The sequence below is a fragment of the Accipiter gentilis genome, chromosome 19, assembly GCF_929443795.1.
Source record: "Accipiter gentilis chromosome 19, bAccGen1.1, whole genome shotgun sequence".
In the NCBI taxonomy this organism is placed as follows: domain Eukaryota; kingdom Metazoa; phylum Chordata; class Aves; order Accipitriformes; family Accipitridae; genus Astur; species Astur gentilis.
In genome coordinates, this window is record NC_064898.1 from 17,327,956 (window position 1) to 17,354,037 (window position 26,082).

Below are 26,082 nucleotides of genomic sequence, written 5' to 3' on the forward strand. Positions count from 1 at the left end.
AAACATCAAACTAAGTCCTTCTAAAAACATAAGAGTCTTTTAGTCTATCAATCAACTGCATTTCTTTCCGAGATGCTGACCATTAAGACGCTGACTTTTTAACAACAGTTTAGGAAGTTCAGTGCTTGGTATTTGTACCAAGAAAAAGCAAAAATAGGAATCCTTGGAAATGGGTCATTACAGACCAGAACACTGATCATAAGGAATTTGTGTGAAAGGAAGCTCACATTTGTGACCAAGGAATTGGAAAGAGGTAAAGAGATATATGCGTGTTTTCATGTCAGTGATGAAATGACAGGAGCTATTGCTTTTTGTTACACAGATGTGTAATATGCTATGCACGATCTAATGAAATGTGGATATTCAAGGTGATTTCAAAATGTGCTCTTAGATATAAACCAGTGATATAAATCTTGGGGGAATGTCAATCATTTGCCAAACAGACAGGATTATAGTCTACAGACAGGCAGATAGCAATATAATTGAGGCCTACCAGTGGCCCCTTAAAACATTATGCAAAGTAATCACCTTGCAACTTAGCACCTGAGTAAAAGTTAAAATACAAAATGTTATAAAAAGCAGAAGTAAAAACCAGTCAGATGTACGCAGAAGGGTTTTTAGTGTCCTTGTAGGTCTGCAATTCCGGTCTCTTCATACTCAAATGAACACAGGAAATCTAGAAAACAGAGGAAGGGCAGAGAAATGATGAAAAGCATGGAATGCTTCCTTCTCTATGAGGGGAGATTAAATAGACTACGACTCTCTAACCTGGAAGAGAGATAGGAGACAGAGTATGACAGTAATCTTGTCGTGGTTTAACTCCAGCCAGCAACTAAGCACCATGCAGCCGCTCACTCACTCCCCCCCCCTCCAGTGGGATGGGGGAGAAAACCGGGAAGGGAAGTAAAACTTGTGGGTTGAGGTAAGAACGGTTTAATAGAACAGAAAAGAAGAAACTACTAATGATAATGATAACACTGATAAAATGACAAGAGTAACGATAAAAGGATTGGAATGTACAAATGATGCTCAGTGCAATTGCTCACCACCCGTTGATTGACACCCAGTTAGTCCCTGAGCAGCGATTCCCCCCGCCCCCACTCTCCCAGTTTATATACTGGGCATGATGTCACACGGTATGGAATACCACGTTGGCCAGTTTGGGTCAGGTGCCCTGGCTGTGTCCCCTCCCAACTTCTTGTGCCCCTCCAGCTTTCTCGCTGGCTGGGCTTGAGAAGCTGAAAAATCCTTGACTTTAGACTAAACACTACTGAGCAACAACTGCAAACATCAGCGTTATCAACATTCTTCTCATACTGAACTCAAAACATAGCACTGTACCAGCTACTAGGAAGACAGTTAACTCTATCCCAGCTGAAACCAGGACAAATCTGTAAAACCAAGAATGACTTGGAGAAGGTAAATGCAATAATTATTTTTACATTACAAAACTAGGGCTTATCAGATGAATATCAGGTAGGAGGCTCAAAAGGCACACTTTTTTTTCACAATGCATAATTAAAGTATGGGACTCACTCTCACTGGATGGTCTGGAAGCCAAATATAAAGGATTGCAAAAAAAGATTGTGTGAAGAAATGAAGAAAAGTCCCTCAAGAGTTGAGCAGTCCAAAAACTAAAGCTAGCTGACATCTGTCTGGAGGGATTGTATATCAAAACGGTATTTCTGTGTATTTACTCTGTTATTGTATTTTTTTTCCCTAAAAAAGTGTGGCAATTTAGACAAACCTAGCAGAGCAGCTATTCTAATAAGGAACATTTAAGTAGACAAAAAAATTTCCTGAAAATGGCCCTTAAAGATTTCAGGGTTAGTTTTTAATAAAAAAAAACTTAAAAATGTAAGAAGCTGGGTATTGCACTTCATCTGGCCTTGTTCTGAACCAAAAAACCATTATGAGTCGAACCCATGATTTCTAAGAGGCAAGCTGTATATGCTATTCAGAATATGAAGCCTAGAGTAAATAAGCATTTGGTGGCTGCAATATTCACACCATGAAGTAATTTTGCATTGATGGATGGATGACTAGAATTCAACCAGATGCTTGCATTAAAGCAAATACTTCTATTCTTACCAATAAGGAACAAAATGCATATTACTAAATCATGAATATCCATCCCATTATAGTATCTCCTGCGTTTTCTGATTATTCATTGATCACCACTTGTTACTCAGATACTTGATATAATTTTTGGAGCTTATTAGAAAAAACTCTTCAAACACATAAGAAACCTCTTCCCCGAAGAAGGAACTTTGATGCAAATAGTGGCAAGTAGTAGAAAGAAATTGTTTTCCATTGGGAAGGACGTGAAATAAAGATGTATTACATCCTTAAAGCCTTTTCAACATCTATGTGGCATTTACTGTGAGCCAAGTCCTGAAATGAAATGGCAAGGTAGAACAAATGAACACTCTTATCTGAATACCACTTTCGAATATACATTAATGATCTGATACACTTTTCTGAACAAACTTTGGCATTGTTAGAAACAATGGAGAATACAGAATATCCATGATTATAAACAAAATAGATATACACTGTGTAAAGGCTTGACACAAACATTGTAATTAGTGAGTCAGTTCCTTAAATCAATAACCTACAATCACAGATTGCCTACTGAGAACCCTTTTAGAAAATAAATTTGAGGAAGCCAAGTAATAGATCACTTACTTACACAGCTCTTTTTTTAAACTAAATTTTGGAGAAGCACGGTACCTGGAAAGAAACATAAATTTGACAATTGAAAAGGAACGTCTTCCCCATTAGAATTTATTCATTGTAGATAAGTGAATTAATGACAACTGCCTGAAGATGACTGAAACTTCTGAGAGGCATCAGATTATTCTTGCATTTCTCCTGTGTAGAAAAAAGACAAATTATTTTATCATACATTCTCATTGCAAGAAAACCAACCATGTTCTCTTTTAGGAAACCAACATCTGGAAACTTTATTACTTAAGTCACTCTGCCATAGATATAGGCAGAACTTTGAAAGTTTTGATGAAAAAATACCGATGGGTTATTCTGGGAGCAACTAGCACAAAAGATAGGTTAAAGAGTGGGTGTCAGGTTAGTGGAAGATCAGTCTCCAAGTGTTCAAAATTCACAATAGACTGAACTTGCTGGGAATGGTTCTGTCAAAGGGTGATCCTTTTAGGCTAGACAGTATAACTTCAGCTGAAAATCCTTTGGAGCATTATGTCTTTCTTTCATTCTTCCGTTCTGCCCCGCCTGCCCCTAACCAGCCCTATATTAGGGACTTCAAACCATGAAAATAAAAGTTCATGGAATTATAAAAGCTCTTATTGTACAAGTCTAAAATGCTTAATTTCAGAGGAAAGTTTTAGAGAGTAAGGATACTGAATATCACTTCAGAGTGACCTGGAGCAGTGATTATAGCTTTGATTACAGGGTGTAGTTGAAATTTATTTTAGCACCTTGATACACTTGATTTCCAAAGATTAAAAAAAAATACAAGGAATTACAGGAAATACTGCTTTCTTTTAATATGAATAAAACCAATTACTTATAAGTAGCAGATTTCCAAATCCATGCTCCTTTGCATTGTTTCACTACCTGCATCTCCCTGACATTTATTTTGCTTATGGGTGAAGCTGTTAGAAATTGTATTCTTATCTACAAGAGTGCACAGAGAAGATGCACTGTTCCTGTGGAATCCGCAAAAAGTGGAACACCAGTTTCAGGAAGTAACTCGATATGAAACAATTAGTTACAGATAAGTCTTCCATCACTAACTCTTTTCTTGTTCCAGTGGCTGATCCATCATTAACTATGATTATCACAAATGTCCTTTTTGAATCATTCCTTGTTTCACATAGGGAAAATAATTTGAACTTGTTGAAGGTGACTGGCTTTCAGGAGGCCAAACTGCAAATCACTGACAAGCTGAGCTGTCAAGCGCTGCTGACTCTTGACTCCCACCCTTGTTTTCAGTCTTTGGTTATTAATTATGGCTCTATGCTTGCAGCACCCTTTGTGAAGCCGGGCTCCCCGGCCTTGCAGATGTCGGCAGGGCTTTATGGGGCCATCAGACCTGGGGCTGCAGCAGACCCACAAAGCAATGCTAATTCCCGTGAGGCAGCCTGTGCTGATCTAAGAGCGGCTGCTCCTGAAAGGCTCTGAAGGCAAAAAAAGGGTACAAGTTAATTTGCTAGCGCTGGAAGGCAAACACAATTACCCAGCCTTTCGTAACTGTACGAGCTGTTGCACGTGGCGAGCAACCAGCTGCGCGCTTCGTCTCAGCCACGGCCCCTCTTGCCGAGGGTCGATCCTGAGGGGAGGCCGGAGCTCCCGTGTCCCGTCGCAGGGAAGCCGTGCACGGCCACTGCAGCACAGCCGGGGCAGAGGGAAGCTCTGTGGAGAGCGAGGCCCGAGGGCGTCAAGGGTGAAGCTCCTGCAACGGAGACACACTGTGAGGCAGAGACAGGCCCTGCTCACCCACACGAAGAGGCCCACGCATTTCAAAGGACAGATGCTTAACAGAGCACCCGGCAGCGGGACGGCTGCTGTGTGAGGGGATAGAGGAGAGCGCAGGACATAAGCCAGGAGGCGTCAAGCAGCATGGCGGGTTGCCACACCCCGCCTGGAGGACCAACGCCCGCCCTGCCCCACGCAGGTCTTGTCTTTCCGGCCGCTATCGATGGTTCGCTCCCGCGGGGCGCGACCCGTGGGGCGGGGCGCATGCGCAGCGCCGCGCCGGCCGGCTCCACATTGGCGGAAGGGCGAGCGGAGAGCCCGCCGGCGGGGAGATGGACGGCGCCGGCGGGGAGGAGCTGGGTGAGGAGCGCCGTGCGGGCCGGCGGTGGCGGCAGCCGAGGGGCGGCGGGATGGCGGCTCGCCGCGGGGCGGAGAGGAGGGGGCGTGAGCGCGAAGAGCGGCCGGTCGACTTCCACCCCCCTCCCCTCCAGGCGGAATGGTTCGGCCCACGGGGGGATGCGCTGCAGCGTTCGGCGCAGCGAGGCGGGCGGGATGAACCATCCCACTTGGGGGAGGGGTGGGCCCGGTCCTGTCGCTCCTCTGCATCGGGCGGCGGCGGCCCGGGCCTCCCCAGCGGGCCGCGGCCGGGGGAGGCGGGAGGCGAGGGCTGAGCGCCCCGGAGCCGGCCTGGCGGCACCCGGGGTCGGGCGGGGCTGAGGGAAGCGGAGCCTCTCCCACCGCCGCGGCCTCCTGGGAGAGGGAGAGCCGGCCGGGGTCTCTCCACAGCGGGCCGGCGGGCGGAGGGGCAGGCGGCGGCCCCGCCTGGCGAAGGCCGGCGCTGCGGGAGGCGCGGGCGGTTCCCTGAAGGCGTTGGGCAACGCACCTGGCCGGCTCTGGATTTCGTTGGGAAGTCGCGGTCTTGCACAGGAGTTTAGGAAATACTTTATCTTTGCATCGCTAGGTGATGCTGTCATCTGTGATGAAAGGCGGGGGGGTTGGGGGTTTGGTTTTATTTGGGGGGTGTGTGTTTTGATATATTAGCTGTATTTATTGCAGATTGCTCTTCGGTCCTTTAAGTCTGAGTGTTGGAGGGCACAGATATGTTCACCGCTTAATTTGTCTCTCCCTAGATGGGCAAGAGATAACTCGTAGCAGGTTTAAAGTATAGCTGATTCTGGGCTGGACTGGGCAGACTGAAAGTCTCATCTCAGAGCTGTGTCCCACTGTAATGTCAAGAATTTGCCCTGTCTGGTGGTAATGGTGGGAAGCAGGAGACACGCTTCAGATTTTATTGTCCCAGAGGCTGATCCACCTTGCAATGAGAGATTGCCACCTCTGGAGCAGAAAGAAATTTTAGCTTTTTCTTTTCTTTCTTTTTTTTTTTTTTTTTTTGCTAAGGTTCACAGCTCTGACAGTTTCTGTTAGAAACCTTAACCCCAAAATTTTTTGTGGGATTAACTGTTTAAAAATGTAGATCGACACCTGGTAAGATTTGAGAAGTTTTTTTGCACGGTTGGGTCCTGTTCAATACTTAATAAAATTTAAATTTTATCAACGTGTCATCACTTGAAAGTGTGTTAATCATGTAGAAATGTGTAGCTTGGTCTAGACAGGACAGTGGATTATTTAAGACTTAACATCTTCCCAAAGAAATGATACGTTGTGGGTTGCAGTAAAAGCACTCCGCTGAAAGTTCTTCTAAACCATGGAGACCTGTGTAGGCTTTGGTTTAATAATTCAGGTGTCTTGTTTTATTAGCCTTCTGGTTTTGACAGTTATGATGCAAAAGCAAACCGTTCTTCCTGCTTACTGAGTGGCATTATTGACTTTCAGCATTTGTTCAGAAATAAGCGTTCTCATGATTAATAAATTCTGCCATAAAGCAGAATAAATCTACTTTATTAAAGTTGCAGTCTGTAATGAAGAGAAATAAATGACACAAAGATATGTTTTCCAAAGAAAAATAAGGAGTGATTCAAATAATTGCACAAAGTAGAGCTTTAAAGTTCTTGGAAAAACAAACAACAAAAGCTAATGCTAACTTTTACTATTATGGAAATATAATTATTAGCATTTAATAGCAATTTTTAAATCAGATTATTTTTTCTTTTTAATTTTCATTCTGGAAAATACATTTTCATTTTAGGGGGGATTTTTTGTTTCTTTGTTCTTAGCTCTCTTGTATTCAGTAGGAGTTGTGGTAGTGAAAAATAGAGCTGGCTGGTGTGTGTTTGAATGGGATTATCTGTTAGCTCCCCCTTGAACTAGAAACTACGAAAGTTTTTCAATCTTGACAAGCATGCCCCTAGCACTGCCATTCATAGTCACTTTTTATTGATCTGTAATTTCTTCAGCAGTTGTGGAAGCACATGACTGAGTCATGTGGCAGATCTTGCCAGATTTATGTGTGTTTGGTGGACAACGCTGTACTTTACAGTTCGATGCCTTCTGGAGAAATGCTGGGAAGGTTATTTATAGGCTGACGTTTGGAGAGTGGAGAAACAGGTATTTCTTTCTATGGTTGAGGGAGTAACTGAGCGTTATACAGCAAGCTGCTTACTGAGCCAGTTGCAGATTCTGAAAATAGTGGCAGTGTTTTCTTTGTAACTATTTTTTTTCTTCCTTCTTTCCCCTTTTCTGTCCTTTGCCTTTAACCAGAGCACTGGTTCAGAATGCTGAATTGAAAAGCTCTGCTATTCAGAGACTTGATCACTAATCTTGTCCTATAAGAGCAACCACTGGCTTGGTTAGGTGACAGAAGCTCTGGGCATGTCCTCTGGATCATGAATATGGCATTCTATAGCTTGTGAGAAAATATTAGCATAAACCCACATTTTAGGCTAGTGTAAAGATTATGTGGTTCTGATTTTCTCTTTTATACAGCAGTCAAACCAGCTTCTTATTAAATTGAATCTTTATCCCTATTACAGAGGCACTGGGTCACCCTCTATTTAATAAACACATTTCACAGGACTGTGAATCTTGTGCTACGTTTCTGGCCACGTTAGCATGTTCTTGTGTAGAAGCCGACTGAGCAGTGAAGTACCTACAAGACCCCCTTTGCCTACTGCTTTTTGCCAAGCATTTAATGTACATGTGAAGTGGTGCTCCAGCAAGATCTGTGTGTTCCTTCTCCCACAAATGATTAAAAATAGCTGATGTAAACAATGATAAGCTATATCCTACCCCCCAAATCTTTTAATGCTTGTATGTCAAATTTTTTCTACATGATGACACTGACTTCAAAACCCTCAAGGAATAAAACCATCATATTGCTAAACTGGTTTTGGAAAAGGGGTTTTAGATAGGAGTTTTTCTTGGAGGTGACCTTCTGCGAAGGAACAATGGGAGATTGTATTTGGCTTTGTTTTTAATATGTCCTTTGCCTTTAACTTGCTGTGCAGGCCTGGCAGACTGCTTCATCCTTTTGTCTCTGTTTCACCCACAAAATGAAAATGATGGAGATTAGTTTTGTCCCTTGTGGTGCTAAGGGGTTCAGTTAATTTTGGAAGTGTTAATTGCTTCAGCAGTATAGAAAAATTAACTCAAGTTCTCAATGAAAATTAATTTCTTTGCAGAGCTTTTGAACCAAAGGATTACTTCAGTGTGCTATAAAAGCTGTAGAATTAAGTACATTTAGTAACAGTTCAAAGGTTTCTTTGGCAGTATGTCCATAAATGTTGGCAAGATGCTGGCAAATTCTAGGAGGTAGAAAAATACACTTGAAGATACAAAGGTGGAAATACTGGTTATAACAATTTAAACAATACAGCTTTAATCTCACTGTGTAACTATTGGTTGAGTAGTGATTGGAATTCTTCAGAGGTCTTTGAGGATATAGTGTTGACAGTTATGCATGATTACAGTGTGATGTGTAGCTGTAATGAATCGGTGATTTATCTCTGCAGTGGGTTAAGGAATCAGTTTAATGTTGCAGTGGTAATTCTGGGAGAAGTTGAAATGCACTTTATGTTGCCTTGTGTGGTGGGTTGACCCTGGCTGGACACCAGGTGCCCACCAAAGCTGCTCGATCAATCCCTTCCTCAATTGGACAGGGGAGAGAACATATAACGAAAGGCTCATGGGTCGAGATGAGGGTAGGGAATGATCACTCAGCAATTACCATCATGGGCAAAACAGACTCAACTTGGGGTAATTAGCTTAAATTATTACCAATCAAATCAGAGTAGGATAATGAGAAATAAAACCAAATCTTAAAACAACTTCCCCCCAACCCTCCCTTCTTCCCAGGCTCAACTTCAATCCTGGTTTTCTCCACCTCCTCCCACTGAGCAGCGTAGGGGGATGGGGATTGGGGGATGGGGATTGGGGGTTGGGGTGAGTTCATCCCACCTTGTCTCTGCTGCTCATTCCTCCTCAGGGGCAGCACTCCTCTCGTCCCCTGCTCCAGCGTGGGGTCCCTCCCGCGGGAGACCGTCCTCCATGAACTGCTCCCACAGGGTTCCCTTCCATGGGCTGCAGTCCTTCAAGCACAGGCTGCTCCACCGTGGGTCTCCCTGCGGGGTCACAAGTCCTGCCAGAAAACCTGCTCCAGTGTGGGCTCCTCTCTCCATGGGGCCACAGGTCCTGCCAGGAGCCTGCTCCAGCGCAGGCTTCCCACAGGGTCCCAGCCTCCTTCGGGCATCCCCCTGCTCCGGCGTGGGGTCCTCCCCGGGCTGCAGGTGGAGATCTGCTCCCCCGTGGAGCTCCCTGGGCTGCAGGGGGACAGCCTGCCTCACCAGGGTCTTCATCCCCATGGGCTGCAGGGGAATCTCTGCTCTGGCGCCTGGAGCATCTCCTCCCCTCCTGCTGCACTGACCTGGGGGGCTGCAGGGCTGGTGCTCTCACATCTTCTCACTCTCTCCGGCAGCAACTTTTCCCCTTCTTAACTCTGTTCTCCCAAAGGCACTACCACTGTCGCTCAGCCTTGTCCAGCGGCGGGTCCGACTTGGAGCCAGCTGGCATTGGCTTTATTGGACATAGGGGAAACTTCCAGCAGCTTCTCACACAAATCATCCCTGTAGTCCCCCCAATACCAAAACCTTGCCACACAAACCAAATACACCTTGCTTGATAGTAACAGTACTTGCAGAGTTTTTTGGCATCCTTCTTGCATGGGTGTTCACAGAAGAAAGCAGAAACAATGACAAATATTTATATAACTGTTAAGACAATCTGAAGACAGCATTTGATCTGAAAAGATTTTTGTGGTGGCATGAGGAGAAAAGAAATTCATATTAGCTGAAGGAAAGACAGGGCTGAAAATTGGCTGGTACTTTGGCTAAGTAAAAACAAAAGGGTGTGTAGAAGTGAATTTCCTTATTCTTAGTTGTGTTGAATAAAGATTATGCAAAATTTTCAGCAAGTCCTGTGACTAAGCAGTGGATTGGATCCCTGATAGTGTATGGTGTCTGGACGCAGTCTGGACAGCTTGGTAGAGTGTGGACCTAAGGCAGTCTGAGCTGCGCTCTGCACCGTGTGCTTTGTGAGACAGTGGGCAGCCAACTTCACCTCTGATTCAGGTATGGCACGCATATGCTATTCTTGTAGCTGGAATTTGAGATACATATTTAAACTGCATGTATTGGACCTTTCTAGGAAGAAATCAAAGTCACTGTGCATATTCCATGCTGATTTTCTGTCAGTGACGGTGGACTTTCCAGAATAGTTAATTTGAGGCTAGGTCCAACTATGCAAAGCACTTGCTCTTCTATTTTGTGAGTACATATCTGCTTTATGGGGCAGAGAAATCTCAAGCTTTCTTGCCTGGCGTGCTCTAGACCACAAGTTTGGTTCCATTAAATTTGGATGTTACACAAATCTGGATGTCAGTGTGAGTATGGACTGTGCAGTAGGGACATAGCCACGGTATTCCAACAGCAGACATCTATTATCAAACAAAACCCCATGCTTAGAAAGTTGCATGATCCAAACCTTGTATTATGTCCCAGTACCATTACTGTTAACATATTCACATGTTTTAGGCTAAAGCTATACACCAGTCATGGGATAAATGAGGAATGATGGGGAAAAGAGGCAAGTCAAGAACATTTATATGGCTAGATTAGAGACCAAATAGCATTACTGGAGTATTTTATATAATGCAGTATTTCAGGTGAAGCTGTAGTAAGTGTAGTTGTCACAATATAAGTTCGTGCCGGTTGCTGTTACCTGTGTTTTAAAACTTGTAGTGGAATTTATTCTCAAAGGAGCTATTATGTTAGAATAGGATCAGCGAACTGCCAGCCTGAGTGTACAGATAGGAAGTGGATATTCTGAGGTCTAATTTAAGCAGTTACTGAGAACATGGGTAAATAGTCAACCTGATTTACTCCAGTTCCCTCCATATCTGTTGCCCAGAACTGGTATGCCAAAGGATGACTGAAGAGATTTCAAGGTACTGTTGTCATGGTTATGTACTGGTCCCACAAGACAAAAAATATACATAAATGGATGTAGATTTTAAAGTGTTATTCTTCTGTGGAGTTTTACATGCTCAGCTTTCTACTGGGTGCTTGGTTTAAAATCAGATTCTTTCACTCTGGATTTAATTTCTTCAGAAGAAGTCTTAGATTTCTACTGTTTTTTCTGCTGACCTGCAAATATATTTTAGAAGCAAGAGATTTAGTCTGTATTAGTACACAAAATTTCTCAAGACTTACTATGACCTGTACACATAAAGGACATATAACTTTAATTTGTGTTGTATGGGGTAGTATATTTAACAATAGTAATGATTTTCTTTATTGTCTATATTAAGTTCAAATTTGTTGCTTTGAGTCTTGTTTTTAGAAAAAGAATTTCTTTGTTTCCAGGCATATGCTCAGACAAATGAATGTCTGCATAATAACTGGGTTAAAATAAATGCTTCTGATCTGGTAAAAAAGGCCAATCACAGAAGATAATTAATTAAGCCTCCTACTGTGCTCTAGCTGTGTGCAATTTTGCTGCTGTTGTGACCAGCTACCACCTCAGAGAAAAGCTGATGGCAATGGTCTTGGAGCTTTGGAAGGCCTGATTGTATTTTTGAGATGCATTAGATGAACTTTTTTTCTTTTAAGGATTATCAATTTGATCAGCATTTTAGAAGTATTAAGAAGTACAGCAGTGTGGTAAACCAATAGCTATAAAATCAGTTACGTAATGCAAATACTGTTCAATGAATGTTGGCAAAGATTTTATCTGTAAAAAGAAACATATACAGATATTTTAATTGAATGCAGCTTTAAAAAGTTTTTTAGTGGGACATTTGAGGAAAATCACCTTTTGCTGTGGTCAGATAGACCAATTCTCAATGTTTAAGTAAGGTGAAATCTTCCCTTCTCTCTGGAACAGCTGATGCTACATCCTTCACATAAGGAAATTTCCTGTAAAAACACTGTTTTGACACTTAGTGGCTTGACACATGAATGTTACCTGCCTTGAGAAGTCTGGCACACTGCTTAGCTGTGTTTGAAAGAAGTACTTTTAAAGAAATGCCTAAGATCCTGCCATCATATTAACTTCTATTGACATTCAAGTCTTCATTTCAGCATGCAGACCAATGATGATGGGCAGGTGAGCATGACATGTACTGAAAACAGAATGTAGGTAACTGTTAATATGCACCAGAAAGTGGTATGTGTGCACAAAACTTTTGGTTCTTGCATGTACTGACAACAGAATAGCAGCTGCTCCTTTCAAATAGGAGGTTCCGTGCTATTGGGGCTCAAGTTTTGTATGAAATGTGTTGCCTTGTACATTGAGCCACTTCGTAAATAAAACTTTAATGTGGTTTTCAAAGTAAATATTCTTTATGATGCATTGCTTTTCTGTTGTTATCAGTGACAGCTCATGGTTTTCAGCTGGGAAAGCAATTGAGTATGAAATTGGGATGTTCTGTTGTGTAAGTGACACTAATAAAATAGCAGAATGGTGTGGGAAAACAGATACTAAAAAATATGTAGCTTATACTTCCCCAGGACTTATAAATAAATATACAAACCACCATGATAAATGTATTTAGACACCATTTTTCCCCTGAAAGGATGGTCAGGTACTTAACCAAGTGGCTTAAGTTAAAAAGTGGGTGCTATATTAAATTCACTGTTGCCTTCCTTTTGGGCTAAGATGATTGCGTAGCGTGGAAGACCTTGCGGTGAAGAAGGAGCACAACTGTGCTTGAAGCAGTCTAAAGTTGTAATAAGAAAATACGGGAAGACCACACGCTTACAGTTGTTTTCTCAATTGTGAGGCTGTGTGCTGTGCTGTAGTTCAGAGAACTTCATTGTGATTTTTGTCAGTTTTATGGGTCTCCCTGAATCTTGTCAATGAATCTTGAGATGGCAGAATGCCTGGAGAAAGGTTCAAGTACAGAACAGCATATACCAAGAGGCATAAGGAGAAGTTGCAAAGAAGATTTTATAGACTTCTGTACTGTATGCAGAAAAAATGAATAGCTATGAGGCTGAGAAGAAATGTAATGTCATGGAGGCAAATGCACAATGGTGAAAACAATCAAACCCAAAGTATTTATGTGTTATTTTGATATGGAGATAATTTAGTGGATCCAGCAGAGAATGAAGAGATGAAAAAGAATAACATGTTGTAGAAGTTGTGTGTACTTGAAGGTCATTTATATGGGAAATCATTTAAGTGAAAGCTCAAGAAATAGCATGAGGGCAAAGTATTTCATTGCAAAAATTCAAGGCCACTAAAGGTTAGTGTATGCAACTCATGCATAGCAATAGTTTTTGCTTGTGGAGGGGAACTTCTACTCGCTGTGTTCTAGTAGTATATGATTGGAAAATCTCTCCCCATGCAAATTTTAAAAAAGGACTATTATGATACTGCTTTTAGCTTAGGAAATGGTATAAAATTGCCACCATATGTGGTCTTCCCCTGCTCAGCATTCATGAGACCCCTCCTGGAGTACTGCACCCAGCTCTGGGGCCCTCAGCACAAGAAGGACATGGACCTGTTCGAACGGGTCCAGAGGAGGGCCCTGAAAATAGTCAGAGGGCTGGAGCACCTCTCCTGTGAAGGCAGGCTGAGAGTTGGGGTTGTTCAGAAGAGAAGGCTCCAGGGAGACCTTACAGGAGCCTTCCAGTACCTAAAAGGGGCTTATAAGAAAGATGGAGAGAGAGACTTTATAACCAGGGCTTGCAGTGACAGGAGAAGGGACAGGGGTTTTAAACTGAAAGACAGTAGATTTAGATTGGTCGTGAGGAAATTTTTTAGGCTGAGGGTGGTGAGATGCTGGCACAGGTTGCCCAGAGAAGTTGTGGATGGCCCATCCCTGGAAGTGTTCAAGTCCAAGTTGGATGGGGCTTTGAGCAAGCTGATCAAGTGGAAGGTGTCCCTGCCTATGGCACGGGGGAGTGGAACAAGATGATCTTTAAAGGTCAGAAACCTTTAAAGGTTTATGTTGACTATATGTATGGACTAAAAACTTTGCATATAACCTCTTTTGGTGGGGAAGTAGGTTATCTTTCTTTTGGGTCAGTATAGTGGGTCACATGATTGGTTGCGATCTCAAGGAGTAAACTGGTGAAAATTCTATGGGAAAGGTACTTATTAAAAACTGCATCATGTAGACATCTCCTTAAAATTCAAGTTTACCATTACCAGTAGCAGGCAGAGTAGTAGTCTACTATCCAAGTGTCCTGCTGTTTCTCCAGGAGGAATCCCTGAAAAGCACAGTGATTACTGACATTTCAGATAGCAAAGGATTTTTGCTGCACAAGAATTAACGTATTGGAAGTGATGATGCATGAAGGGACGTAAGAATTTAAATATACAAGGAAAGTATATATGGTGTGAAGGATGGAGAAGTGGGAACAGGCTCATCAGCTGGGGGAGAGGCTGGCTTTTTGGAGTGGATAGCTGGTGTAAATCCTAGTGTGAGCTTTCTTCCTGCCTTGTTGAAAATGCTTATGTTGTTTTCGTTACTGCTGTCATCTTGCTCCTGAACAAAGATCAGGATGTCAAACAAGGAAAAGATGAAGAAAAGGGGTAATGGTCAGGCATTCAGTCTGATAGGTGAAGAGGCTGGCTTCTCTCTGGATGATGATTCAGTCTGGAAAGACAGCATCTCCTCCATTTCATGTGTTATCTGTCATCCTGTTCTTGGTCTTCTATGAAAAATACAGCAAATTTAAATAAATAAGGACAGTGTGTATTGTCTGACCTGCATATATTTCCTTCTGTTCCATTAATTCTTACATCCAAAAATGGTTTGCTTTTTGTCATAATCGGTCAGCTGCTGTGCGGTACAAATGAGCTTATGGCTCAAGATCAGAAGTAAGGCCAACCAGCAAGAATGGAAAGGCAAGTCTCTACTACAGACCACCAAGTCAGGAAGAAGAGGTGGATGAAGCCTTCTTTAAACAACTGGAAGAAGCCTTCTGTTCACACGTCCTGGTTCTGTTCACACGTCCTGGTTCTGTTCACACGTCCTGGTTCTCATGGGGGAATTTTACCACCTAATACCTCCTAGGGAGGCAATGTGGCAGGGCCCACGGAATTGAGGATTTTTCTGGAGAGCTTGTAGGATGGTTTCTTTCATGCGAGTGCCCCCAGCTAGGGAAAACTCATTGCTGGTTCTGCTACTCATGAATATGGAAGAAAATGGATGGCAGCCTTGGCTGCAGTGACAGTAGATGATGAAATTGAAGATCCTGAAATCAAGGAAGGTGAGTTCCAGATTAAAGTACGCTCCGTGATGGTGAATGTATGCATGTTCAGGTCATCTTGGTCAAGAGTGTAGCAAGAGTATAGTAAACATTTTTGTTCTATTTATTTACTAATGGTAGAGTGGTAAATAAGAACTGAATTGTGTGTATCTCTAGTGCACACAGGGAAGAAACTTTTTTTTTTATGATGTAACCTAGAATTTACATAGATGCTATGCATTAGTTTCTAAATAGCTGCTATGTTATTTTCCTGCCAGAGTCGAACTCGGAAAAATTAAGTGCATTTTGCCAGTCTGATTGTGCTGTTCTTTGGTGGCAAAGAAGTAGGTAACTGACAGTGTCTGATGGAATACCGATAACTAGGAAAAATAGACTGGTACTTGAACTTCTTTGAAAGTTCTCTAAATATCTTTAAAATTTCTTGCTGTTAAAGATTTTAATACTGAAATCTTGTTCTCTAGTGCTTTAAAATTTTGTTTGTTTGTTTTAATATGTTTCTAGTGTGAATTAAATTTACCAGTTATTGCAAATATCTATTTTGCTTTGGGCTTATTTGGTACAATGCGTTTGTGAAATCTACTGAAATAATTGCGACTGGTATTTACATAGATGACAGAATAAACCATAAAAACCCTTAAAGGCAATCTTGTTTATGGACAGCCTACTCTGAAGCAGTCCTTCAGTGAGCTGCAAAACTACTTCACAGGAAAAGTTAAAAATGACAATTGGTTTAAAAAAAAAACCAACTTCAAAAAATAACCCAGTAGGTGAACTGAGGATGATTAGACTGTAAACTTTTTAGGGCAGGGGCTGTTTTCTTAATTTGCATTTATGCAGAGCAGTGAGTTGTTTAGCACTTCTAGACATGACAATAAGTTAGTAATTATCAGAGCTGGGATAGTGATAACAATAACCCTTAGATGACTAGGTGGCTTTAGGCATGGGCAGATGAGTTTTTGAGGGGAAAAAATATCCTGTCTTAGAAAAATTCTTATTACTTAAAAAATTAGAGGGAATGCTTGAGTATGTCTAAATCCATTCTTAAAGGACTACCTCTGTGATCAGAAGAAGGGTCAGGAAGTTAGGAGAAAAGTAAAATGGGGTGCCTATAAAATTCAGTCTTCTGAGTGTGATCTGGTTGCATGGTAAACAGTGTGGATGTATGTATATATCCAACCCTGCAGTATCAGGCTGGAATGGAAGAAGAGAAATTCACTTTTCTCCCTTCACTGAGCAGTTGTTGATACTCATTCATGCTGTTGGTCCTAAGAGTCATGATGATCCCCTCATACTGCTAAATAGGAACCTTACTTGCTGCGTGTTGTCATCGTTTAGCATTACAAATAGCATCCTACAAAATGTGGTGGAGTCAAAACTGGAAAAGTATTTTAACGATGATTTCTTTTATATGTTGTTGAATCTCATGTGATCACAGACTTTGCATGCACACTTGTAGTTTGGCTTGTTCCTAGTGAAAAAACTTCAGATTGTTAGTTTAGACTCAATATTTTAAAAATGAGAATGAGCCTAATCACTTGCCCACTGGGTGAAACTTCCAGCATTGGCACTTTGTCTCCTCTGACCCCTGAGGGGACAGGCTTTTACTCCAGAACTAGAGTACGCAGGTCTTGTTGAGTGTGGAATGAGCCCAGCGGTGACTCAGAGCTGAGTGAGGATGGCCATGGCATTCTCAAGAACTAGTCAACACAAAGCTGTGGGAGTAGAGGGAAGAAACTTCTTTGCTGACCCTTCTTTTGATCAATTCATAGACTATATGCTGTGTAGTGAAAGATGATTAAGTCTGCCTTGACTTGTATAATTAGAGTATCACTTGAGTATAAATTTGCTTTACAGTGTACTTTCTGGTTGAGTCTCTGACCTCTGATTTTGCTCTCCAATGGGCATCTTTGCTTCTGTCAAGTGCTTTCATTACTGACTTTAAACTTCATTGACACCAAATTCAGATGACACTTTGCTGTTTTCAGGAGAGGTTGAGCTGTGTGCATTTAATTTTAACTACCTGGATAAGCTGCTTTCTGCTTTATAGCATATATTACACTTCTACAGTTTTCCTTTGTAAGTGCCTCTTGCTTAGGATTGGCTTCAGTACCCTGCTGATGGGTTAAAAGTCTTTTAAGTTTTCATGGAAACCTTCATAATTTGTTGAATGGCTGTGGTGGGTTGACCTTGACTGGATGCCAGGTGCCCACCAAAGCTGCTTGATTGCTCCCCTCCTCAACTGGTCAGGGGAGAGAAAAAAATTTAACAAAAGGCTTGTGGGTCAGGGTAAGGACAGGGAGATCACTCAGCGATTACTGTCATGGGCAAAACAGACTTGACTTGAGGAAATCAATTTAATTTATTGCCAATCAAATCAGAGTAGGGTAATTAGAAATAAAGCCCAATCTTAAAAGCACCTTACCCCCACCCCTCCCTTCTTCTTGGGCTCAACTTCAATCCAGTTTTTCTCTACTTCCTCCCACTGAGTGGCATGGGAGGATGGGGAATGGGGTTGGGGTCAGTTCATCACACATCTCTGCTGCTCCTTCCTTCTCACAGTCTTCCCTTGCTCCAGCCTGGGGTCCCTCCCACAGGAGACAGTTTTCTACGAACTTCTCCAATGTGAGTCCTTCCCAGGGGCTGCAGTTCTTCACGAGCTGCTCCCGCGTGGGTCCCTTCCACAGGTTGCAGTCCTTCAGGCACAGACTGCTCCAGCTTGGATCCCCCACGGGGTCACAAGTCCTGCCAGAAATCCTACTCCAGCCTGGGCTCCTCTCTCTCTCCATGGAGCCTCAGGTCCTGCCAGGAGCCTGCTCCAGCGCGGGCTTCCCACGGGGTCCCAGCCTCCTTCGGACACCCCCCTGCTCCGGCGTGGGGTCCTCCCTGGGCTGCAGGTGGAGATCTGCTCCCCCGTGGAGCTCCCTGGGCTGCAGGGGGACAGCCTGCCTCACCAGGGTCTTCATCACCACGGGCTGCAGGGGAATCTCTGCTCCGGCGCCTGGAGCATCTCCTCCCCTCCTGCTGCACTGACCTGGGGGGCTGCAGGGCTGGTGCTCTCACATCTTCTCACTCCTCTCTCCAGCTGCAGTTCCTGTCCTCCAGCAACTTTTTTCCCTTTCTTAGATACATTATCCCAGAGGCACTACCACTGTCGCTGATGGGCTCGGCCTTGGCCAGCGGCAGGTCCGTCTTGGAGCCGGCTGGCATTGGCTCTGTCGGACATGGGGGAAGCTTCCAGCAGCTTCTCACAGAAGCCACCCCTGTAGCCCCCACTGTTACCAAAACCTTGCCATGCAAACCCAATACAATGGCTAATTTTCAGTATGTTCTGTATTTCCTGTTTCTGTGCATATCTCTTGTTTTCAAATTAAGCAGTAATTTTTATCAGACTGACCATTACTCCTCAAAATAAAACTTGTACTTGGCATGTTCGTATACCGCTATGTACTATAAAGATGTCAGTTGTCCATGCCTTCTTTTAAATGTATCTACAGTCTCACCGGTGTTAAATATTTCAGTGGTATTTAGTTAATATCTATATTTTTCTCACAAAATAAATAAGTTAGTATATGATGAAGGTATTTAGTGTTCACTCAGTTTATGAAATTTCTTTGCTTGCTGAAGAGTGACGTTATGTTTTAATGTAGCTAATGTATTTTATGATATTCTTCATGCTTTCCAAGTTCCATAAATAATGTGATAATTCAGTAAGATGTGCTCTTGCACACTTAGAAAAATAATGTGATAATTCAGTAGGATGTGCTTTTGCACATTGAGAAATACACAGTATTTTTCTTTTAAATAGATGATGTTAAAATCACAGGGATTTCTTTTTTTGTGTGAAAATGATGGAAGTTGAGACTTATTCAACATATTTTATGAATGGATACTGTGGTAGACAAGTGTAAGGTAAATAAGCTTTTTGCTCTTGCAGGGTTTGTTTTGCTTAACTGTAGTAATTTAAAAATGTTTTAAGTTTTGCCTGAAAGGCAATTTTGTTCACTACTAGCTGCTTGCTCTTGCTTGGTGCTGTTGTTTAGCTGGATGGTGGAATGGCATTTGTTGACTGCAGTGGCAGTTTATGCTACTTTAAAAGGTTTGTGAAATTGCAGCTTTCAAAGCATGCAGCCTAATTCCTTTATCTTGGTTCTCTTGACATTGACTGGAGACGTCTTCTGTAGTACCCGTCTTACCTATCCATTTTAGGATGGGATGACTCTGGGGAGTGCCCTTGCTCACCACTGATAAGAGTAGACTAAATGCTTAGTTTTGCAGTAGCTAATGGGGAGTAAGATGAATCTCATCCTTTTGTAACAATAGATGACTTTTCTGTTTTGCTTTATGTTTATTAGCTTTCAAAATGATCTAAACCATTGACATTTTGATGATAAAAGGTTGGGGTTTTTAATGAAAAACTGTAGTGTGTGGCCATAATGATAATTATTAATAATGATAATGAGATGATGTGCCAGAGATAATTTCCTGTGCAAACTTGTGCTGTATGTATCTATCTGCCTAAATCAGCTTTATAGTTAGGAACACAGGTAAACCTCATGGCATGGGGAGTTTAAGTCACGTTTCACTTCTAAACTGTAAGTTAGTTTCTAATGCTAATGTAGTGTTAACTCTGTTGTACAGACATGGAAGTAATGAAGCCTTTAATTGATGAACAAAATTCAGATGCCGTCTCAGATGAGGAGCATGAAAATAATTTCCTGCCAGTTGAGAAGCACTACCAGCTTGATAATGAAGAAGGCATTACGTATGTATTGCTCTTAAGTATGAGCTTGTTAAAATTTGTTGCTTCTGACTTGTTTCTCACGAGTAGTTTACTGAACTCTTAAGGGTTTTTCTTGCACCTGTGGTACAGTTTAGTGGTTATACATCAGGACTTTTCATAGTTCTTCCAAAAAGCAGGCCATTTTGAGTAGGTTCTCTGTTTTTTGGAAGCTAACAATGTACTCGCTGTAAAATATTCCAAGACGCCTATTTTATAAAGTGATTGGGTCACTCAAAATCCAAGCACTGTTTAAAGAAGGTTTTGATGGATTTTATTTTTTCATAAAGAAACATCAGAAAACTTTGGAAATAATCTGTTTGTTAAAGTTTAATTAGAAGAACTTGTAAAATGTTTTTTTTCTTTTGATAAATCTTTGGCTGTCAGACTTGTGATTTGCAGCTGGTAATTGTTTTGAATGTTATTGATTCTAAAATAGCATGGATGAAACTTGGTAATTTTGACTCTGTGGCAAAAGGACAGTAAAATTGCACAGAAAATAACCTTTCACAAGCTGGAGGATGGAATTGAAGATCAGACTTGTATGTTGTATTTGAGGGAGCTCACATGTAAAGATGAGTAAGAACATTATTTGAATGTGTTGGACATTCTTTAAAGTAGCTGGACCACTTAAAGTAGTTGAAGCTCACAGTTTATCCCTTTATTAATAAATGACAGAGGGTGTGGTTTTGGTTTTGCTTTTTTTTTTTCTTTTTTTTTTCTTCCCCCCCTCAGTCTCAGCATACTTCTAATGTGACCTTCTATATTTTTATTCTCAGGTTTATACAAACACTTACACACCTCCTCAAGGGAAACATTGGAACTGGACTTCTTGGTCTTCCACTTGCAATAAAAAATGCTGGCATTGTGGTAAGAATTCAAATATTTTTCATAGATTAGAAAAATTATCTAGAAAGATCTACAGATATGTGTCTGAGTCTGAAAAACTAAAATCTCAATACTTTTTGTTTGTCACTTCAACAGAGTTGTGTTCTATTTTTCCTCTTTAGTCTGGCGAAGTTGGTACTGAAGATTGAGTTGGTTTTTTTTTTTTTTTTTTTTTTTTTTTAGAAGTTACTACTTCACACTGAAGGCTTTATAGCACATGCTGTATTTTTGCTCAGCCAAAGTGTTTTTCTGGCAAAACCAAAAGCTTTATCAGAAAAAAGAAAGATTTTGATTCACTCAGACTCCTATGATATCTCATGGGATTTGTTATTATGGGGTTGTCTTACCTTTGTCCAGACTTCTCTAGAGCCAGACTGTATGTCCTAGGATGCAGCATCAGCTTGTTAAATCAATCTTCTGTTTCTGCAGAAACAGGGTATAGCACAGCTTGTTTATACTAGGTAACAACCAATGCATTTCCTAAGGCAGAGCAAATTTAATCAAGTGAAATTTTCACCTTATGCTAAATAGTCCTGTAATTCTTTATTATAGGACATTGGGTTTCAGAATGGAAGTTACATGTGAAAAGCAAGTACCTTCTGTGAAACTTTTGGTCAAACTTCTACTCCAAAACAAATTATTTAATTTGGAAATTATCTATAGCTTCTAATAGTAGAGGTTATCAGGGTTGTGGTTGTGTTCTTGTATTTTTTTTTTATATTGTACATCGTCAACTCTACTAATGTAAGGGAAAGAAACTTTCGTTGTCATTGCCACTTTAAAGTGGTTCAAACTACTGTTTTGAATTGTGCATATATGCAGGCTGCTCCCTTGGCAGATTTTTTTGTCAGATGTCTTAATGAAGCTGGTAGAGAAGTGAAGTTGTTCACACCCATTTGGTATTTATGGCTTGATCTCCCCTGAGTAGCCTTCTGTCAGGTAGTGAACTAAAAGTAAGGAATGCCATAAAGCATCAGCAGCAAATCCCCCTCTGTGAGGGGGAAAAAATATTCGGTTGCATAAAATTTTCAATTCTTAATTTATTTGCTACAATGTGAAATTTTTGCATGTAAAGATTTTCCCCAACATATTTTCATGGAAAATTCTGTTTATCTCCTTTGTCCTCCCTTTTTTTTTTCCCATACCAGATTGGACCAATCAGCCTTGTGTTCATAGGAGTTATATCTGTTCATTGTATGCACATCTTGGTACGTTGCAGCCACTGTCTATGTCAGAGGTAAATGTGGAACTACTCTGTTGCTGAGTTTGAATATTTTTTTCTTTCTTCTTTTCTATTCCTGATTTTTAGCCTACAGAATGTCCTGCTGCTGTAGCAGTTTCTTCTTTTCAGTTCAGAATCCTGTACTTGAAAGAAACAACACTCAAATTCTCTGTGCAACACTGCTTTAATACATTGAAAAAAATATTTGTTCTCTGCTCATACACAAAATGAAGTCGGTTTAACTTGTGTTGCCTAGTATCCTGTTCTTTGCTGGCAAATAATCAGGTCTTTTTCTTTGCAGTTCTCATTGCTTAGCTTCAGTCCATTAGGCTGTGTCTCTATCTTCATAGCTTCTGAATCTTCATAGCTTTGAAAACTGTCCAATTTATAAATAGCCAGTTTATAAGTACTTTATAGGAATAGAAGATAAACTAAAAATTGCTGTTGATCTCTTTCATGATTATATGTGAGTTCTGTTTCTTTGGATTGTGACAACTTGATTCTTCGAAATTGTAGCGCTGAAGGAATGTGTTAAAATGATGCTGGTGAGCAGATAAACACTAGATACTCCTCCAAGTGAGGTGTGCAATACTGGGGAGGAAGCAGCAAATTTGACTGATAGAGTATTTTGATTAATAGTGACTTTTATTAAACATTTTTATCTTGCTGTCAGGTGTTAAAGAGAAGCAGTGGGAGGGTCTCGTATTTAAGAAGTGCGGTGAAGTTTTTGAACTGAATAGAAACACAAAACTGTTTGTGTCCCTGTAGCTGGAAACACTATCTTATCAGTTTAATGCGGTATTGTATTGTGAAAGGATCCTGTCATTCCTGAGTTCTTCACTTTTTCCTCTGTAGTTTTGAATGGCCTTTGAAGATGTACATAAAACTAAGATCACTGAAACAATTGTGATTGACTGCTTGTCCAGGAAAATCTGTTGAATCCTGTTGAATTTTTTTGTGACTTCTAGGTTTGAGATTAATTTCTTAGGCTGATATTCTAAGAATCTAATTTTGGATTAATTTATCAAGAAAGTTGTTCTGTAGGAAACTGATTTAGTATTATTGAATTAGGGGGAAGCAGCATTGTGGTTCACATGCTTGTAGAGTGCTGAATAGCCCTTCCTGGGGGAAAGAAGCCAAAACCATACCTCTAAAATTCAGCAGCTGCAGAATGGTGCCACAGGTTATTACTTATTATAATCCTGGGAGGCCACCAGCATTTTCAAGGTAGGGATCTAGGCCCTCATGGTTTCTAGTAACTCCATTCTTTCTTCACTCTTTGATTTCAGGATGAAAAAATCCTCACTGGGGTATAGCGATACAGTTAGTTACGCCATGGAAGTGGGGCCCCTGACTGCCCTTCAGAAACGAGCTTGTTGGGGACGGTAAGTTTGCATTAGAATTTAATTTAATAAATTCGTTATTAAAAATTAATGGCTACACTTGGATTGGTTAGGAGATTTCCTTTTTACTAAGATGTTACCTGCTTTAAGAATGTGTTCTCCATGTTTGAAATATTTTTATGCAGTGTTGTTATTTCCTGCAGCCAGCTAGTAGTGGTGACATGGGGGGATTGGGGAGTGTCTCTCTCTGTTAGGCATTTCAATTTTCAGGTCTACAAGAGCTGTGAAGAAGAAAACTGCGTAGTAATATAGGAAGAGGTGTGGTACAACCAGAAATGCATTCTGTATTGTCTAATGTAGTGAAGTAATTTAAATTTTCATTCTCTTTTACCATAAACACACTTTCACTGCATCAGAGTTCACTCTATAGGCAGGTTGACACTGCAGATGTTAATTACTTCAGTATATCTATTCTGAAAGAAAGCAAAGCAATTCTTTGATTCCTGTTTAAATATAACATACAAATAATGGAGAAATATGTACTAAATATCTGCATGTCATTCTTGCAAAATAAATAGTTTGTTGTCTCTTTTAAATACTTTATCCCTCTTTTAAAAAAGACCATTATTTTTTCTTTGCCATTTGTTGCTGTATAGCTGTTCATGGAGTTTATGGTATGAATAAAGAGTAGTGAAACTTAAAAACTCAGACATATTGTTCAATGTTAATTTAAAGTGTTTTTTCCTCACTCGAGGAAGAATTTTTTTTGGTTCTGCTATTTTCAAGGATGCAGCATCTTGCATCCTGTGTTTTGGCTATTTGTTTTGAATAAGAAAAAGGTCAGCTAGTCTTTCAAGATCTTTTGTGATAACTGCATAGGAATGGAGTTGAGCTCAATTAGAGGAAAATTGGTTTGTAGTGAAATATAATGGCAGTTCTGTAATGCCCCAAAGAGTTACAAGCCACAAACGGCAGTTTGATTTCCAGAGATACTGTGCTGCTTCAAATCCATTCTCTGAGGCAGATCTCTGCTGTATGCCTGAATCTAGTGGAGTTTCGTTACAGCATGTATTCAGTCCACTATTGTGTATAACATTTTTCAAAAACAATCTGAACCATAGTTTGGAGTGTTTTTTTCAATGAGATACAGCGTCTGAATGTGTATTTGGATACATTTTTATAGATCCACTTAGTAAGATGTGAAAATGTTTGTTATTTTGAATTGCTGAAACTTATATAACTTAGACTGCATGAGACATTTCAACTCTGGTCCTGGTGGAAAACTGCTGTGTTGGGGGCTAACGGCCCCCAGCAGATTTTATATCTGCATTGAATGTGTGCGTCTGTTGTTTATATTTGTCCCACACTGTTAAGTCTTTGAATTTCATTTTATGCCACTTTAAAGTATGATCACCGTCGTTGGTTGATTTTATTTTTTTTTTGAGAAACTTTGATGCCTACTCAATGCCTACTATAAAAACCAAACATACAAACCCTCTGTGTTTTGCCGTAAGAGGAACCTGCATTGCAGTGCTCATGAGATTAATGTGGCATTTGAATCTAACATGTTGACCACTGTAAAAAGGAGCAGTAATTGTATATTTGGTGGAAATGGGTTAATTGTTTGGATGGTAAGTATAATGCATATTTGTTTTTTCTTCCTCAGGTATATTGTCGACTTCTTCCTAGTGATAACACAGCTGGGATTTTGTAGTGTTTATGTTGTGTTCTTGGCAGAAAATGTGAAACAAGTGAGTAATGTTACTGTATGGAAACAGTTATGGTTTTACATTCATTTTTCCTCACTTTTATTTCCTATCCTTATAAAGTCCAACAGAACTACTTGTAAAATGTGAAGTTGAGAGATGCACAGAATGGATTGCTTCTACCATGGTTTCCACAAAAGAACCTTTGGTAAAATGGAGCAATGTGGAAGGTGAACTAAGTTCAGATCTTCTGCAAGTGTTTGTGGCTTCATTGACTTCTGATTTGTTTTTTTGAATTTAAAAATTAACTGTGGAAATGATAGAAAATTAAGGTTGAAACTGTTATAGGAGCCAGTTGTCCCTGATATTCTCCCCCCCCAGCTTTCTGGTGACTTCCTTTTTTCCCCCCAACCTCCTGGGCATATTTTAGCCTTTTCATGTCACTGGAATCTTTCTTTGGTTCTTGTTTAGTCCCTTCCATTTTCTAGAATGGTCTCATCTGCCACAGAATCTATTGTACTTAAACCAATTCTGATTTTTGTTTTTAAAAATGCCTGACATTGAAATTTCTGCAGCCTCCTCCAGCAGTCAGTTCCAATGCTTTGTTATCTGTTAGAGAGCTGCTTCTTTGTAGAAGCTTAAAATTTCTTATCGGTGTTGTAAGTCCTTTATTTCATGTTCTAGCTATAAGTAATTCATTCTTTTCTATTTGTGGATACCTTTTATATTTTTGAATATGTTCCCCTATTAGAGGGGAGGCATGATAGAATCTGATAATTATTCTTGCTTTTCTGTGAATGCTCTGCATTTGGTCACATCTCTCTCTTTTTTCCAAGTTTTATCCCTGAAGTTGGTTATGCTATTCTAGCTGAAGTTCTGCTTGTGACCAGTAGAGCTGAAAGGTTATTTCAGAAGTCTTACAGATCATATTCCAGACTTGACACTTCAGGGTAATGGTCATTTTGCAGGAGCATGTCATTGCTAACTCATGATTGACTTGTGATCCACTGTGATCTCC

General features: G+C 40.8%; 2 protein-coding genes across 3 annotated transcripts in view; both read left to right on the forward strand.

Moving 5' to 3' along the window:
* The window catches only part of TAF1D (TATA-box binding protein associated factor, RNA polymerase I subunit D), an 815,997-nt gene that overhangs the window by 246,048 nt on the left and 543,867 nt on the right, over positions 1–26,082 (forward strand). The window lies entirely within an intron of this gene.
* The window catches only part of SLC36A4 (solute carrier family 36 member 4), a 118,417-nt gene continuing 97,076 nt past the window's right edge, over positions 4,742–26,082 (forward strand). The window contains exons 1-6 of one of the 2 annotated variants that reach the window (XM_049823608.1): positions 4,742–4,815; positions 19,767–19,890; positions 20,685–20,775; positions 21,942–22,030; positions 23,305–23,400; positions 25,025–25,109. In XM_049823608.1, coding sequence (XP_049679565.1) covers positions 4,788–4,815; positions 19,767–19,890; positions 20,685–20,775; positions 21,942–22,030; positions 23,305–23,400; positions 25,025–25,109 — 513 coding nt within the window. In that variant the 5' untranslated portion in view covers positions 4,742–4,787. Of the gene's footprint in view, positions 4,816–19,766; positions 19,891–20,684; positions 20,776–21,941; positions 22,031–23,304; positions 23,401–25,024; positions 25,110–26,082 lie in introns of those variants that run through there. The other variant, XM_049823609.1, reaches the window with a different exon arrangement.